The sequence below is a fragment of the Oncorhynchus masou genome, chromosome 13, assembly GCF_036934945.1.
Source record: "Oncorhynchus masou masou isolate Uvic2021 chromosome 13, UVic_Omas_1.1, whole genome shotgun sequence".
NCBI lineage: Eukaryota > Metazoa > Chordata > Actinopteri > Salmoniformes > Salmonidae > Oncorhynchus > Oncorhynchus masou.
Window position 1 is genome coordinate 64,455,072 of NC_088224.1, and position 17,847 is coordinate 64,472,918.

Sequence of the window (17,847 nt, forward strand, 5' to 3'; positions counted from 1 at the left end):
GGGGATACACTGCTGTGTGCTGCCTGTCCTGGGGCTTTTAAATGTCTACTGTGCTGCCTGGGCTGAATGATTAACAGTGTTCTCTAATCAAAGTGCAAAGACTACTTAGTTTTTCAGATAGGTGTAGTGATGAAAGTGTGTGGTACAAAGTGGGTGAAAATGGGTGTGTGTGAAACTGTGGGAGGGGGTTGGGGGGTATTTAGATCAGTGATTACTTCATTTCAGCCAGGTAATTACTCCACCCAAGGAAGGAAAATGGGAGGAAAGGCTTGAATGAATAAAGGAAGGAAAAAAAGAGGAAGGAGGAAGGCTGTGTTGCTTCGAACAGGGCGCATATCCCTAAACTATGTTACTTGCTTGTCTCCAAGTCACATAGCTACTGTACATACCATGCACTGACCATTAATAGAACTCAGCGGTTCCATGGCAGTCAAGTCCACGGCAGCTAAGTTTAGCACTGGCCCAGCCCAGTCAACTGTGGCCTACTGTATTTACCTTCCAACACCTGCAATATTCTAGTTGGTGCAGTGCCTTATGTGCATTTAGTAGACAAAGAGCAGCACATAAAAAGGGCAGTGAAAATGTCATGACACAATACTGTAAAATTTACAAATATCTAGCCTTTATCTCTGTTTATTTTTAAGTCAGAAGCTACGTTACCCAATTCCCTCCAACCATACTCTCGCGAGACTGCGCGAGGAGGGCACAAGTTGGAGGAAACATGGCGACGTCTAATTTGTTAAAGGTAAGAGCCTCTTCACTTCAACATTTTACCTGGATTTGAACACGTAATTATGCTCCCAATGCCCATAGTCTGGATGTAAATAAGTTCATGAATGAGTTAAAAACAAACCTGACCACGAACACTGTGTGACAGTTTTTTGTTGTTGTTGCATTTAAGGCAACAGAAAGGTCTCTCTTGCTAGTTAGCTAGCAAGGGATGCTAAGATAATTTAGCTAGCCAGCCATCTGGCTAACGTACAATACAGTTGTCACCGGCATAAACATTTCGTCTTTTAAATTGATAGTTAATCAATAATATAATTCACAGTTCATTGTAGTAACGGTTGTCTGTCCACATCAAACTGTAAGAGAATATGCAAAGGCTTGTGCAGGTGGTGGAATAATCAGCTGAATTGGCAAGCTAACATTACATTAGTTCTGTTTGTCAGTTCTCCAGCACAGCAAACTGCACATACAGTCTTGACTGCTACAGATTGATCAAAGTTGGGTGCAACTACACTGTTGACAATGTAGTCTGTAGCTAAGGTTTTAGTTGAAGCTGGCTTTATTTTAGCGAACTAAACCATTGTAACGTTATGTTTTAAAAGAATATAATATAAAACTACTATTAAACATACAATTTGATTCAGAACAGCGTCAGTAGCAAATTACTGGGTAATGGGTTAGTATGTAGGAACAGTGTTGTTCGCGTCTCTCTCCAGAATGAATGGCTCTAGATACTGGGTCGTGAGTGGTGTCATCTCTCTGCAGAGTGAAGGCACTCTGTAGTCTGAGATACTAAGTAACAGGTGGTAAAAGTAATTGTTTCAGTTTCTTTCCAGAATAATGTCCCATTGCAGTTTGACAGTAGTTCTAGTGAGTCCTGGGTCATATTCACTAGGCACAAAATATAAGCAAACAGGCCGAAACAGAGAGTGACTACTTTAAATTGAGAGTGACTACTTTAAATTGTCCAAATAGAAATGCTTGTTTTCATTTTCTGTTGCCAAACATTTTCCACCGTGTGTACTAATGAATACAACCCTGAGTAGTAACAGTATAGTTGTAGTGAGTAGTAACGGTAGTATCATCTCTCTCCAGAATAAAGGCTCCTTGCAGTTTGAGGACAAGTGGGATTTGATGAGGCCCATTGTTCTCAAGCTGCTGAGACAGGAGGCTGTCACCAAGCAGCAGTGGTTTGACCTCTTCTCGTAAGATACACACACTGCATCACACCACACCAAATGCACAGAAGACACACACACATACTGCAACCGCACACACACACAAACCCTGCGCTTGTTATTTTGTGTTGCAGAGACGTCCATGCTGTGTGTCTGTGGGATGATAAGGGCCCAGCTAAGATCCACCAGGCCCTCAAAGAAGACATCCTAGACTTCATCAAACAAGCTCAGAACGTAAGTGGGACAGTGGGTTACAGGGGAAGGGTTTCGGTAATGGTTGAAATCCAATTTGAGGTTGGAATGTGCCATTCTTCGCACACACACACACACACACCTTTCCAGTACAGTGATAACAGTTGTATGTAGGCAAGAGGCTGACCCTTAAACCTCTGAATCCTAACCTCTACCTATGCAAGCTGTCTCTGACCTAACCTCTGACCTGTTTCCATGGCAGCGTGTGTTGAGTCACCAGGATGACACAGCGTTGCTGAAGGCCTACATTGTGGAGTGGCGAAAGTTCTTCACACAGTGTGACATCCTGCCCAAACCCTTCTGTCAGCTGGAGATCACACTGATGGGGAAGCAGGGCAGCAACAAGAAGTCTAACGTTGAGGACAGCATCGTACGCAAGGTGAGGAGAGGAGAATGAGGGAGAGGAGGAAGGAGAGAGGCAGGGCAGCAACAATGAGTCTAATGTAGACTACAGCATCGTACGTAGGGAGGGGAGAGATGGACAATGCTCTTCTTTTTGATGGTATTCATCAACTGTCTTGTCCTGCTTTTTCTCTCTCTTATATATATATATATATATCTGCCTCTCCTGTAGTTGATGTTGGACACATGGAACGAGTCAATCTTCTCCAACATAAAGAGCCGTCTTCAGGACAGTGCTATGAAGCTGGTTCATGCTGAGAGGCTGGGAGAGGCTTTTGACTCCCAGCTGGTTATAGGAGTACGAGAATCATACGGTAGGACATATACACCCTGAGTGGCTAATATCCACACATTTTATATGGGAAGTTTTTGTGAAGTATGGTATGTTTTCGGTATTTTGACAAAGTGTGTGTGTGTGCTTGCGTTTTGTAGTCAACCTGTGCTCTAACCCTGAAGACAAGCTCCAGATCTACAGAGATAACTTTGAGAAGGCCTACCTGGACTCAACTGAGAGGTTCTACAGAACACAGGCCCCATCATACCTACAGCAGAACGGAGTCCAGAACTACATGAAATATGTAAGGACTGCGCTCTGTGTGTATGTTGTGACAATGTCTCTCAGTGAGTGTGTATACATTCACTGACTGTGTGTGTGTCTTGCAGGCAGACACAAAGCTAAGAGAAGAGGAGAAGAGGGCAGTTCGATACCTTGAGACTCGTCGTGAATGTAACTCTGTCCAAGCTGTGAGTAGACGGTTTACCCATGAGGCTGTATAGACTGGTTTAAACTCATATTCACAGTCGAGATGATGATGTCATGTAGACCAATGTTAGTCTCTGTTGTCTCTCTCCAGCTGATGGAATGTTGTGTGAACGCTCTGGTGACGTCGTTTAAAGAAACCATCCTGGCTGAATGTCCCGGCATGATCAAACGCAACGAGACAGACAGTGAGTAACATGTTGCATTACCACTGTTACCTACCAACCTTGGGACCGGTTATAGAAGAGGGTCCTTCTTTGTGTGACGTTAATGTCCTTCACCCTGCAGAGCTCCACCTGATGTTTTCCCTGATGGATAAGGTTCCTAGTGGGATAGAGCCCATGCTGAAAGATCTGGAGGATCACATCATGAACGCTGGGCTGGCTGATATGGTGGCTGCTGCAGAGACTATCACTTCTGTATGTACACACACACAGAGCCATGTCTTACTATACTTGTAAGGACTTTTTGGGGACCAACAATTGATTATCATTTAAAATCCTATTTTCCTTAAACCCTAACTCCTAAACCTAACCATAACACCTAACCCTAATTTTAACCCTAAGCCTAAAATGTCCTCACTTCTCTGAATTTTAGTTGGTTTACTATTTTTGTGAGGACTTCTGGTACTAGTATGTGTAGTAAAACATGTACAGTGGGGCAAAAAAGTATTTAGTCAGCCACCAATTGTGCAAGTTCTCCCACTTAAAAAGATGAGAGGCCTGTAATTTTCATCGTAGGTACACTTCAACTATGACAGACAAAATGAGGGGGAAAAATCCAGAAAATCACATTGTATCACATTTATTTGCAAATTATGGTGGAAAATAAGTATTTGGTCACCTACAAACAAGCAATATTTCTGGCTCTCACAGACCTGTAACTTCTTCTTTAAGAGGCTCCTCTGTCCTCCACTCGTTACCTGTATTAATGGCACCTGTTTGAACTTGTTATCAGTATAAAAGACACCTGTCCACAACCTCAAACAGTCACACTCCAAACTCCACTATGACCAAGACCAAAGAGCTGTCAAAGGACACCAGAAAATAAATTGTAGACCTGCACCAGGCTAGGAAGACTGAATCTGCAATAGGTGAGCAGCTTGGTTTGAAGAAATCAACTGTGGGAGCAATTATTAGGAAATGGAAGACATACAAGACTACTGATAATCTCCCTCGATCTGGGGCTCCACGCAAGATCTCACCCCGTGGGGTCAAAGTGATCACAAGAACGGTGAGCAAAAATCCCAGAACCACACGGGGGGACCTAGTGAATGACCTGCAGAGAGCTGGGACCAAAGTAACAAAGCCTACCATCAGTAACACTACGCCGCCAGGGACTCAAATCCTGCCGTGCCAGACGTGTCCCCCTGCTTAAGCCAGTACATGTCCAGGCCTGTCTGAAGTTTGCTAGAGAGCATTTGGATGAGAAGATTGGGAGAATGTCATATGGTCAGATGAAACCAAAATATAACTTTTTGGTAAAAACTCAACTCGTTGTGTTTGGAGGGCAAAGAATGCTGAGTTGCATCCAAAGAACACCATACCTACTGTGAAGCATGGGGGTGGAAACATCATGCTTTGGAGCTGTTTTTCTGCAAAGGGACCAGGACGACTGATCCGTGTAAAGGAAAGAATGAATGGGGCCATGTGTCGTGAGATTTTGAGTGAAACCTCCTTCCATCAGCAAGGGCATTGAAGATGAAACGTGGCTGGGTCTTTCAGCATGACAATGATCCAAAACACACCTCCCGGGCAACGAAGGAGTGGCTTCGTAAGAAGCATTTCAAGGTCCTGGAGTGGCCTCGCCAGTCTCCAGATCTCAACCCCATAGAAAATCTTTGGAGGGAGTTGAAAGTCCGTGTTGCCCAGCAACAGCCCCAAAACATCACTGCTCTAGAGGAGATCTGCATGGAGGAATGGGCCAAAATACCAGCAACAGTGTGTGAAAACCTTGTGAAGATTTACAGAAAACGTTTGACCTCTGTCATTGCCAACAAAGGGTATATAACAAAGTATTGAGATAAACTGTCTGTCATAGTTGAAGTGTACCTATGATGAAAATTACAGGCCTCTCTCATCTTTTTAAGTGGAAGAACTTGCCCAATTGGTGGCTGACTAAATACTTTTTGCACCACTGTATATACACACACACACTCACTCAAAATGTATCTGTAACATACAGTATATCTGTATGTTTCTCTTTTTATGCCGGTGTGTAGGACTCTGAGAAGTACGTGGAGCAGCTGCTGACATTGTTTAACCGTTTCAGTAAACTGGTGAAGGAGGCTTTTCAGGATGACCCTCGATTCCTCACCGCCAGAGACAAGGTACACACATACACATACACATACAGCACCAGTCAAAGGTTTGGACACACCTACTCATTCGAGTTTTTCTTTATTTTTACTGTTTTCTACATTATAGACTAATAGTGAAGACATCAAAACTATGAAATAGCACATGTAGTAACCAAAGAAGTGTTAAACAAATCAAAATATATTTATATTTGAGATTCTTCAAAGTAGCCACCCTTTGGCTTCATGACAGCTTTGCACACTCTTGGCATTCTCTCAATCAGCTTCACCTGGAATGCTTTTCTAACAATCTTGAAGGAATTCCCAATTATACTGAATACTTATTGCTGCTTTTCTTCACTCTGCGGTCCAACACTTCCCAAACCATCTCAATTGGGTTGAGGTCAGGTCATCTGATGCAGCACTCCATCACTCTCCTTCTTGGTTAAATAGCCTTGAATTCTAAATAAATCACTGACAGTGTCACCAGCAAAGCACCATCACACCACCACCTCCATGCTTCTTGGTGGGAACTACACATGCGGAGATCATCCGTTCACCTACTCTGCATCTCAGAAAGACACTGCGGTTGCAACCAAAAATCTCCAATTTGGACTCATCAGACCAAAGGACAGATTTCCACCAGTCTAATGTCCATTGCTCGTGTTCCTTGAGCCAAGCAAGTCTCTTCTTTTTATTGGTGTCTTTTAGTATTGGTTTCTTTGCAGCAATTTGACCATGAAGCCTGATTTATGCAGTATCCTCTGAACAGTTGATGTTGAGATGTGTCTGTTACCTGAACTCTGTGAAGTATTTATTTGGGCTGGTTTGATTTGGATCTCTTTTAGTCCCCATTTGGACTAATCTTCCAAGAGTCCTTAAACATTAAAATACAATTTATAATACAAACACACTTTCACATATAACACACTATTACAAACATGCATAATGACCCAATAAATACTCAATCTAAAAAATATTGATTCTTCATCTACTATAATCCCACAACATTTCTATATACTATATTTAAAAAAAAAAAAATATATATATATAAATGTATATATTGAAAGGTTTCTAGTTTGCTCAGTTAATTTATTCCATTTCTGTATTGCTCTAAATCGAAATGCCTATTTCTCTTTTCTGTCTGGATAACGCATAGATGGTGGACAATCCATTCCTAGTATTTACGGAATGTCTGTCTCTTACCAACTGAATACCGTTGTGAATTGAACTTGGGCGTTTTAAATTATGTATATTATAAAATAAGCATGTTTTTTTCAATTTCCTTGTCGATTGATGACCAACCAAGGACACTGCACATGACTGTAACAGAAGAACCATATCTTCACCTTAAAACAATCCTTGCTGCTTTATTCTGTGCATTCTGCAGTCTCCTAACTTCACTTGATAATGCATTTCCCCAGACCACTGAACAGTAGTTCACCTGACTCTCAATTAATGCTTGTGTTATTTGCTGAAGAATTTTTCCTGGTAAATATTTAGCAATCCTTCTGATTATGCGTGCTGTTCTAATATTTTTTTTTTTTACATAGATTAGTTATTTGAGCCGACCATGATAAGCAGTTGTCTAGCTGCACTGCCAATAGTTTGGTTTCTGCCACTTCTTCAATTTGTACTCCTCCCATACTTAATTGTATCCCATGCTGTTTTGGCCTTTTCCTAGTTGAACAGACCAACATAACTTTGGTTTTCTTGGTGTTTAAAACAAGTTTGTTTTGGCAAACCCACTTCCTGATATTCTCCAAATCTCCTTGTAAAGCCTCTTGAACCGATTGTCTTGCTGCATAAATTGTAGTATCATCTGCAAATATAGTAGATTGAGTTTCAACCAAGGCATAGGGTTGTTGGTATATATTAAATAAAGAAGTGGCCCAAGGCAGCTGCCCTGCGGTATTCCACAGTTTAACACATTAGGAGAAGAAAATGAACCATTGATATAGGTGGACTGTTTCCTGTCAGTTAGATATGACTGTACCCAATTCAATGCTACCTCCTTAAAACCACAATGCGTTAATTGTGTCAATTATTTCATGATCCACTAAATCAAATGCTGCATTGAAGTCTAAAAATAGTACACCTACAAATTTGCCATTATCCATAGCATTGAGCCACTGATCATTCATGTCAAGCAATGTAGTGGAATGGTTTTTGTGATAAGCATGCTGATTGGCTGTAATCAGATCATTATTTTCCATGTACTCCCACATTTGTCTACTCACAATATCTTACTGAGTGTAGGGAGTAGACTAATTGGTCGACTATTAGCAAGAGTAATGGGTTCTTTGCTGTCTTTCGGAATAGGACACAGTTTCGGATGCTTCCATACATTTGCAAACATCCCCTTTTCCAGTGACCAATTAAATATGTATCTCAATGGAACTGCAATCTGGGGAGCAGCACAGTGAAGCAAAAAATTGTCCATAAGACCATAACCTGTAGATTTACCATCAGGTAATGACTTCAATAGGTTTAACACCTCCTCCACTGGCTGGTAACTCTAATGAACTTCTCTGCTTCTCTGTAGCAGAGCTAACTCTGGGTCTTCTTTTCCTGTGGCGGTCCTCATGTGAGCCAGTTTCATCATAGTGCTTCAAGGTTTTTGCGACAGCACTTGAAGAAACTTTCAAAGTTCTTGAAATATCACGGATTGACTGACCTTCATGTCCTAAAGTAATGATGGGCTGTCATTTCTCTTTACCTATTTAAGCGCTTCTTGCCATAATATGGATTTGGACTTTTACCAAATAAGGCTATCTTCTGTATACCACCCCTACCTTGTCACAACACAACTGATTGGCTCTGTTAGGTTCTAAATATCAGAGTAAGAAATCAATAGACACTATGAAAGCTCCAACCAATTTTATTCACCCATTGGGTCAATACAGCTACATAAGACAAAGACGTGGTTCCACCAGTGGTGGTATATATACACCCCAATTTGGGGTGGAGTCTCCTCCTTCTCGCTAAACATTACATATTTGTTGTTAGGCAGGGAATTAAGTGATACTGGCAATAAACTGTTCCTTCTCCCTTAATCTGACCTGGCTCCCTTCCTCACTAATCCACAGCTCTCCACCCTTATCAATGCCTGCCAACATGTGATCGTCTTTCTGTCACTCAGTACATTCCAAGCTTAACTACATCTACCATATCCATTCCTCCTACAGATACCCATTAACGTCTGGTGTAGACCCTAGACTATGGCACCCCTTATGTCTCTAGTATAACTGATGACTAATAATATTCAAAGTTTAGGAATCCGAAACCATCAGTTCAAATGCATTAAGACGGACAGAAATTCCACAAAATTCACATTTAACAAGGCACACCTGTTAATTGAAATGCATTCCAGGTGACAACCTCATGAAGCTGGTTGAGAGAATGCCAAGAGTGTGCAAAGCTGTCATTAAGGTAAAGGGTGGCTACTTTAAGAATATAAAATATATTTTGATTTGTTGAACACTTTTTTGGTTACTACATGATTCCAAGTGTGTTATTTCATTGTTTTGATGTCTTCACTATTATTCTACAATGTAGAAAAAATTAAAAAAACCTTGAAAGAGCAGGTGTGTCCAAATGTTTGACTGGTACTGTACATGCATACAGCGAGACAAAAGGGGGTGAAGGGAGGAGATGGAGAGAAGAGGGGATGGGGGAGAAAAAAGGGGGATGAGGGCAGAGACATTAAGCAAGAGTAAAGGGTTGAAGAGAGCAGATGTAATGGAGGGGTGGAGAGAGAAGGGGGATGGACAGAGGAGGAGAAAAAAGGGAGGGATAGCGGGAGGTTTGACAGTTCTGTGTTTCTCTTCAGGCCTACAAAGCTGTGGTGAACGATGCCACCATTTTTAAACTGGAGCTGCCCCTCAAACAGAAAGGGTGAGACAAACCTGGGTTGTATGTTTATATTATATTCCTTGGTTATGGGTCAATATGGCTGCTAGTCCACCCATCACAGAATATGAGCTGCATCCTGATTCTTTACCCTTTTCCTGAGGGGTGCATTTTCACACTCCACATCATGGATTTAAAAGCATATGATTTGTGTAACCATTGGCTGGAGGAAAGTGTGCACATGTAGACTTCAGAAACAGGGTGGAGAATTGGGACACAGACTTGAATGTGGAGGCCTGTTCTAGTAATTAGATTTCTATGTGTACTATTAATCTGTGTGTGTGTCTTTACAGGGTAGGTCTGAAGACCCAGCCAGAGTCAAAATGTCCAGAGCTGCTAGCTAACTACTGTGACATGCTGCTGAGGAAAACAACCCTGAGCAAGAAACTCACATCAGAGGAGATAGAACTCAAACTCAAAGAAGTGGTGAGACTCTCCCCTAGTACTGTAGAATGAGCCCTGATTCTCAAGCATTGGATTGGTGTAAGCATTGGCTGTTGTGAAATCCATGACGGGAAGTGTGCACTTTCAGAGAAGGGCGTAGAAATTGGATACATCCATAGTCTTCTATTCCCCCCTCCACCACCACCTATTCTAGTTGCTTGTGTTGAAGAAGGTTCAGAATAAGGATGTGTTCTCGCTCCCTCCCTTCTCTCTCTAGTTGCTGGTATTGAAGTATGTTCAGAATAAGGATGTGTTTATGAGGTACCATAAAGCCCACCTGACCAGAAGACTGATCCTGGACATCTCAGCCGACAGCGAAATAGAAGAGAACATGGTGGAGTGGCTCAGGGTAAGAACACACACACACACTTTCTCCCCCCTCTCTCTCTCTCTCTCTCTCTCTCTCTCTCTCTCTCTCTCTCTCTTTCTATATATATATCCCCTTTTGATTGAGTTTTTTCCGCTGGGTCTGTGTGTGTGCGTGTAGGAGGTGGGGATGCCTGCAGACTATGTGAATAAGCTGGCGAGGATGTTCCAGGACATTAAAGTATCGGATGATCTCAACCAGGTCTTCAAGGAGATGCACAAACACAACAAGCTGGCTTTACCAGGTAAAACACAAACACAGCTACAATACTCCACCAGCTGGTGTACCATAGTAATACACAAATTCTCTCTCTCTCTCTCTCTGTGCCTCTGCCTCTTTTTCTCTGTTTCTGTCTCTCTCGCTCCAGCTGACAGTGTGAATATAAAGATCCTGAATGCGGGTGCTTGGTCGAGGAGCAGTGAGAAGGTGTTTGTGTCTCTGCCTACTGAGCTGGAGGATCTGATCCCAGAGGTAGAAGACTTCTACAAGAGGAACCACAGCGGAAGGAAACTACACTGGCACCACCTCATGTCCAATGGCATCGTGAGTGGGAGATGCGCACACACACACAGCAAACGCACACACTCAGTAGTTTTTCCTTGGATTATATTACTATCACCTCATGTCCAACGGCATAGGGATCCCCCTCTCCCCTGTGTGTGCCTGTGTGTGTGTGTGTTTAGATCACCTTCAAGAACGAAATGGGTCATTATGACCTGGAGGTCACAACCTTTCAGCTGGCTGTCCTATTTGCCTGGAACCAGCGGCCGCGGGAGCGAATCAGCTTCGAGAACCTTAAATTGGCCACCGAGCTTCCCGATGCTGAGCTACGACGCACACTCTGGGTAACACACATACACAAACAGACTCTGGGTACTTTATACACACACACTCACACTCTCTGGGATTGAAAAATGTAAGCACACATGCCAATATAAACACAATTCATACACAGAGCAGAAACGAATGACCTCTCCTTTTTTTCTCCCTCTCTGCTGTCTCCTCTCTGTCTCTAGTCTCTGGTAGCGTTCCCTAAGCTGAAGAGACAGGTGTTGTCCTATGAGCCTTCAGTCTCCTCCCCTAAAGACTTCACAGACAGCACCTTGTTCTATGTAAACCAGGACTTCTCTCTCATGTATGTAGCTTTGAACCCACAACATTGTGTTAGCCCCCTGACCTTAATAAAGGCATTGAATGCACCTGGGGTTGATAAACTCTGGTATCTTTCCCCAAATTCTCACATTTTCAAAGAAGTACTAATTGGAGCATTCCAGAGTTTCCTGCTTATTCCATCCTGAATCCAGGAATATTCCCACAGGGATTTCTTGAAAACCTGGGATTTTTGGGAAAGATGGCAATGTTTTGCAACCTTAATTGCACCTCACTTCAACAGCTTTTGGCTTACCATGTTGATTCATGCTCTCTTTAGTTAATGTAACTGTATGTATTCTCACTCATTATTCATTTTGGGGAAGTTTCAATGTTGATGAAAGCTTTGTTGTCATGGTTTCCTACTGAGGACCAGGATGGAATGTTGAGCAGTTTCAGGTGTGATGGCTGATCGGATGTTGATTTCTTTTGTCTCTGTTTCTCAGTAAAAACTCCAAGGTCCAAAAAAGGGGCAAGATTAATCTGATTGGTCGATTGCAGCTGACCACAGAGCGAATGAGAGAGGAGGAGAATGAGGGCATCGTCCAGCTGAGAATATTAAGAACCCAGGTAACTTTACACATTGAAAGGTCCAACTTGAGGAATCTGAAGTTTCAGCACTTTTCTTCCCCCCAAATACTTTAATGGAGCACTACTGCCTTCCACCCTGCAAGGTTTTATCAATCATAACAATACCAGTTGAATGTGTGCCTCAACATTGAGTAAAGATATAATGCTGTACGTTGTTTGACCCACCCACCCCCCCTCCAGGAGGCCATCATCCAGATTATGAAGATGAGGAAGAGGATCAGTAACGCTCAGCTACAGACAGAACTGGTGGAGATCCTCAAGAACATGTTCCTGCCCCAGAAGAAGATGATCAAGGAACAGATTGAGTGGCTCATCGAACACAAATACATCAAACGGGACGAGACAGACATCAACACCTTTATCTACATGGCATAGAACCCCTTTACCTGAATTGGAACCACCTACCTACCGCTTGACCTGGCTGGGCCCTCGCTGCAGCAGGAGGAAGAAGAAATGCAGTAAGAGGAGGAGGGAGGAGTGGTTGTTTCAGAAGAAGAGGAAGGAGAATATCTCTGCGGCCCGGGGGGTGGGTGGTTGGTTGGTTGGCTGGCTGTATGAGATAGATGGTGTAGTCTTCAGACTGTGGTGCCCCTCGGGGTCCAGGAGGAGAAGGACAGGAGGACAGTGGGGCTAACTGACAGTCTCAGTATCACAGTAGAGACATTATTAAATAAATAAACTCTCCCTGCCTTACCCTCCTTACGCAGTCCGCACAGAGACAGACAGGAGGACTAGTGGTCTATATCATTATGGAGTAGACACAGAGAGGAGTGTATTTTGCCAAATGTACTGTGTGTGTCTATGTATATGTGTCTGCACCTTGACAGCTTGTTGCTCTGTGGAAGTCTTGCAATCATCTGAGCACCCATCACACGTGCGTGTGTGCGTATCTCACTCCCCCCCCCCCCCACCCCCCACCCTCCCAACTGCCACACCCCTCAGAGAGGATCATGACTCCTCACATATCAGCCAGTCGCTGGGTGAGAACAAACGAGAACATCAGCACTTTTCTGTGTTTCAGTGTGTCTGAATGGCTTTATATATCAATTTCATTCTACTTTTCAATGCTCATCATTATTTTTATGAACACTTGTGTGTTGTGTCTCTCGCTTGTTAAATGCTGCACAGCGTCATCCAATCGATCGAAGTCACAAAGCTCTCTAGCGATCTTTGATTCTTCTCTCTCCCCCACCTATAGCCAGTGCAGGACAGGACATGACAGGTGTGTTATTGTCAGACCATGAGGGGGTGTCATGACTGGTCATGACCCAGGTTTCTTCCCAAATGCCACCCTATTCCCTAGGTACTGCATTACTTTTGACCAGAGCTCTATGGGTTAGAAAAGTAGCTTATGTTCCCTATATACACTGCTCAAAAAAATAAAGGGAACACTAAAATAACACATCCTAGATCTGAATGAATGAAATATTCTTATGAAATACTTTTTTCTTTACGTAGTTAAATGTGCTGACAACAAAATCACACATTATCAATGGAAATCAAATTTGTCAACCCATGGAGGTCTGGATTTGGAGTCACACTGAAAATAAAAGTAGAAAACCACACTACAGGCTGATCCAACTTTGATGTAATGTCCTTAAAACAAGTCAAAATGAGCCTCAGTAGTGTGTGTGGCCTCCACGTGCCTGTATGACCTCCCTACAACGCCTGGACATGCTCCTGAGGGATCTCCCAGACCTGGACTAAAGCATCCGCCAACTCCTGGACAGTCTGTGGTGCAACGTGGCGTTGGTGGATGGAGCGAGACATGATGTCCCAGATGTGCTCAATTGGATTCAGGTCTAGGGAACGAGCGGGCCAGTCCATAGCATCAATGCCTTCCTCTTGCAGGAACTGCTGACTCACTGCCGCCACATGAGGTCTAGCATTGTCTTGCATTAGGAGGAACCCAGGGCCAACAGCACCAGCATATGGTCTCACAAGGGGTCTGAGGATCTCATCTCGGTACCTGATGGCAGTCAGGCTATCTCTGGCGAGCACATGAAGGGCTGTGCGGCCCCCCAAAGAAATACCACCCCACACCATGACTGACCCACCGCCAAACCGGCCATGCTGGAGGATGTTGCAGGCAGCAGAACGTTCTCCACGGCGTCTCCAGACTCTGTCACGTCTGTCACGTGCTCAGTGTGAACCTGCTTTCATCTGTGAAGAGCACAGGGCGCCAGTGGCAAATTTGCCAATCTTGGTGTTCTCTGGCAAATGCCAAACGTCCTGCACGGTGTTGGGCTGTAAGCACAACCCCCACCTGTGGACGTCGGGCCCCTCATACCACCCTCATGGAGTCTGTTTCTGACCGTTTGAGCAGACACATGTACATTTGTGGCCTGCTGGAGGTCATTTTGCAGGGCTCTGGCAGTGCTCCTCCTGCTCCTCCTTGCACAAAGGCGGAGGTAGCGGTCCTGCTGCTGGGTTGTTGCCCTCCTATGGCCTCTTCCACGTCTCCTGATGTACTGTCAGTCAGTGTTGCTTCCTAAGTGGACAGTTTGATTTCACAGAAGTGTGATTGACTTGGAGTTACATTGTGTTAAGTGTTCCCTTTATTTTTTTGAGCAGTGTAGGAAAATATATATATATTCCCTACTAAGGGAAAAATATTTGATATCCTATATATGGAATAGGGTGCCCCAGTAAAATCCCTCCAGTGCAATAGCTAGACAGCCCCTCCTACTAGAGCACTTCCTGTGATGAGGTCATGTTGCTAAAGCAACAGCACTGCAGCGTTGCTATTAATGTACCCTAACCACAACCTTTTACAGAAGACTGTGTGTTGCAGTATGATATGAGTGGGGAGGGTGATGATAGAAGGAAAAAAAATGTGTTGCTGTCGAGTGTTTGTATGCGAGTGTTTGATAAATAGGTTCGGTCTGTAGCGGGCTACTAGGTGTACATAGCCACTTATTGATTTGGAGTAATGTTACATGATTAAATGTATGAGATGACACTATCCCGCTTTTACTCTTTTTAGTTTGAGTTTTACTTTTGGCATTGGGATAATGTTGTACTGTGGGATATTACATTGCACCCCAAATGGCATCCTATTCCCTATATAGTGCACCACTTTTGACCAGGACCTATAGGGCTCTGGTCACAAGTTGTGCACTATGTAGGGAATATGGTGCCATTTGGGACGCAACCTAGGTGTCAATATCCTCTTTTCTCTCACTCTGATTTTAATGCAACCACATTGGAATCAATTTAGACACCTCAAGACAAATTGATTGTCAGATGATGGAAACATTACTTGGGATTTAGCAGTTATGAATTGTTTGATCATGACGTCATGGCTTTATTTCACACACACTACATACCTACACAGCACCGTATAGTCCACCATTCTACAGTGGAGGACACCTATGAGAAACATACGTACACACAATGACTATTGACAAAACAGTTAATAGTTTATTCTACCGGGTAATGTCATGTGTGGATAACTACTACCTGTCAACTGGCAATAAGAGGCTCTCCACATGAGCTAGTTACATTTCTCAACTGACTGACTAGTTCAACTTTAGAACAGTTACTCTGAAGGATATCTGTCTTTGTGAATAAAAAGTGTGTGTTTATCATTATTGACAGTTTTATGCGGTGATATCGTCCACTGAATGAGATTGTGTCCAGCAGGCCCAGGTTTTAGTAACGTTGTTCTTTTTCATGTCTTCCTTACCTGGTATCTGACATTAATGGTTACGCATCACTGCTGTAGTTGTTGCATCAAAACAACCTAGAGAATAAGTCTTTATCCCAAATGACACCCTATTTGCTATTTAGTGCGCTACTTTTGAACAAGGCCCATAGGGCTCTGGTCAAAAGTAGTGCACTATATAAGGAATAAGGTGTCATTTGGAGACGTAGGCAAAGTGTTATTACATTTTAGTAATTTAGCACACTCAATTAGCGCATTCTTAAGATATGTTATCAGAGTAATGTACTTAATGTAACTCCGTCTGATACACTTAGCTATAGATTTTAGCCATGTTCAACAATGTTTTAAGATGACACAACTTAGGTCACTTTATGAGTAACAACAAATAAACAGTATTAAACAATGACATACACAATTTTTGTTGTAACAATTCATGTTTTTCTCTGCACAGAAATTTCAGCTAGAGCAACTCTTGTGTTATGAGACTGACATCTTGCTTCAGTTTGTGATGATGGTAAACAGATGGGTAATCATAAGACACGTATCTCTTCTTCCCTACTTGCATATCTGGAGCCTTGAGTGGAAACTTAAACTAAGTTTTATCGATCATAACATTACCAGATGAATGTGACCCTACTTTGAGTAAAGATATAATGCTGTACATTGTTTAAATGGGAGTATTCTGGCTGTTGGGCTCAACTACTTAGATGTGCTGCATTATTATAATTTTTTGGTTTGTAACTTTGACTTTGAGCTATTTTTTGTATAATTTATTTCCTGGCAAATAAAAACTACTGTAAAGAGTCATCTCCACTGCTCTTGGTTTCCTTTGTCTGATGTTTTTCTATAGACAGAGATGTACTTATCTATAGACATGTGTAGGACAGGCACAATTCAAAATGTTGTTCTTCCTCTCAGTGTACTTTGATAGTAGCCCTCCTGAATGGTAGCATACCAATGCCTCTTTTAAGAAGTCAGAAACTTTATGGAACAGAAGATAGTGTGATGATTGCCCATTGATATATATATATATTTAAAGTTTAATTTGCCTGCTATGTATGGAACGCTGTTTGGGTCGTTGTGTGTCAAAAAATATACACAAGTAACACAGTTCTATTATAGAATGTTGGGTGTTCTGAATTTGCACATGCAAGCCAAGCGCCACCACTACTATAAGTAGCACTGTCAAAGCTGTACAAAAAAAGTCTGCAAACAAGCAAACACCGGCCACGAACGATGTGTTTACAATACCGCGTTGGTAATAAAGCATTACTTGTTCAACCGCAACTTCTGGGCTAGCTAGCTAGCTTTAGCTTGGTACCTAGCTAGCACCATACAACCAGCCTGAAAACAATGAACAGTAGAAACTGCAGTCATTTTCATTATTCTTAGCAATGATTTAGGAATCCTTGTGATTTAGTATTAGCTAGGTTGTTGTTGTTCGCCTATTGAAATTGAACTTAAATTCATAAAAATAAATAGCGAGCCAGCTACTTAACCCTGTTGCCCAACGCTAACGTTATAAGCAACCAGCTAACTTCATCTGGCTCGACTGGACCGGGTTATGTGTTGTGAAGCTAGCCACAATAAGGATTAGGCACAATCATGGAATTTGCAGTTTGCCTTCAAAATAAAAGTACCTGTGAAAGTGATTCAGACGGTTACAATTGGAGGAATCATGCCATATTTAGACTAGATAATGTTATCAGTGTTGGAATGTGAAGAAATGAAATGGCGTACCAGTCTACTAAGTGACACCCACAGAACACAACTGTGTCGAGTTTACGCAAACATTAGCGTTGTAGCTCTTATCGCGGGACTGTGACTGTGTGAAATCACCTCCCCAGTCAGCCTATTGTGTGTATTAACATTCATATTGCACTGTACAGCTTTACCTAAGGATTGGGGATCAATTAAATGGGTTATCAATCTACTCAATACCCAATACATTTATTTCCCAATGCCCTCTTCTGAGTTATCAGACTCCAAAACATCCACGCAGTATTGTTTTTCCTTGGCAATAGTGTTCAATACACATAGGTTGACAATAAATGTGGTTCAATTCACAGTTGTTTCAGAGTCCCACAATAAGAGCTCCGA

The 17,847-nt window shown here is 42.6% G+C and overlaps 1 protein-coding gene across 1 annotated transcript; it reads left to right on the forward strand.

Annotated features, from left to right (window-relative positions):
• Window positions 1–696: 696 nt before the first annotated feature.
• LOC135552827 (cullin-5) lies at window positions 697–16,552 on the forward strand. The gene is made up of 19 exons (XM_064984705.1): window positions 697–745; window positions 1,825–1,934; window positions 2,042–2,141; window positions 2,362–2,538; window positions 2,734–2,875; window positions 2,994–3,139; window positions 3,225–3,305; window positions 3,416–3,509; window positions 3,610–3,740; window positions 5,543–5,650; window positions 9,450–9,514; window positions 9,823–9,955; window positions 10,191–10,322; window positions 10,461–10,584; window positions 10,708–10,883; window positions 11,024–11,185; window positions 11,357–11,475; window positions 11,936–12,059; window positions 12,261–16,552. Exons 1-19 carry the CDS (start codon window positions 722–724, stop codon window positions 12,453–12,455), a joined length of 2,343 nt encoding a protein of 780 aa, XP_064840777.1. The 5' UTR covers window positions 697–721; the 3' UTR covers window positions 12,456–16,552.
• Window positions 16,553–17,847: the final 1,295 nt, after the last annotated feature.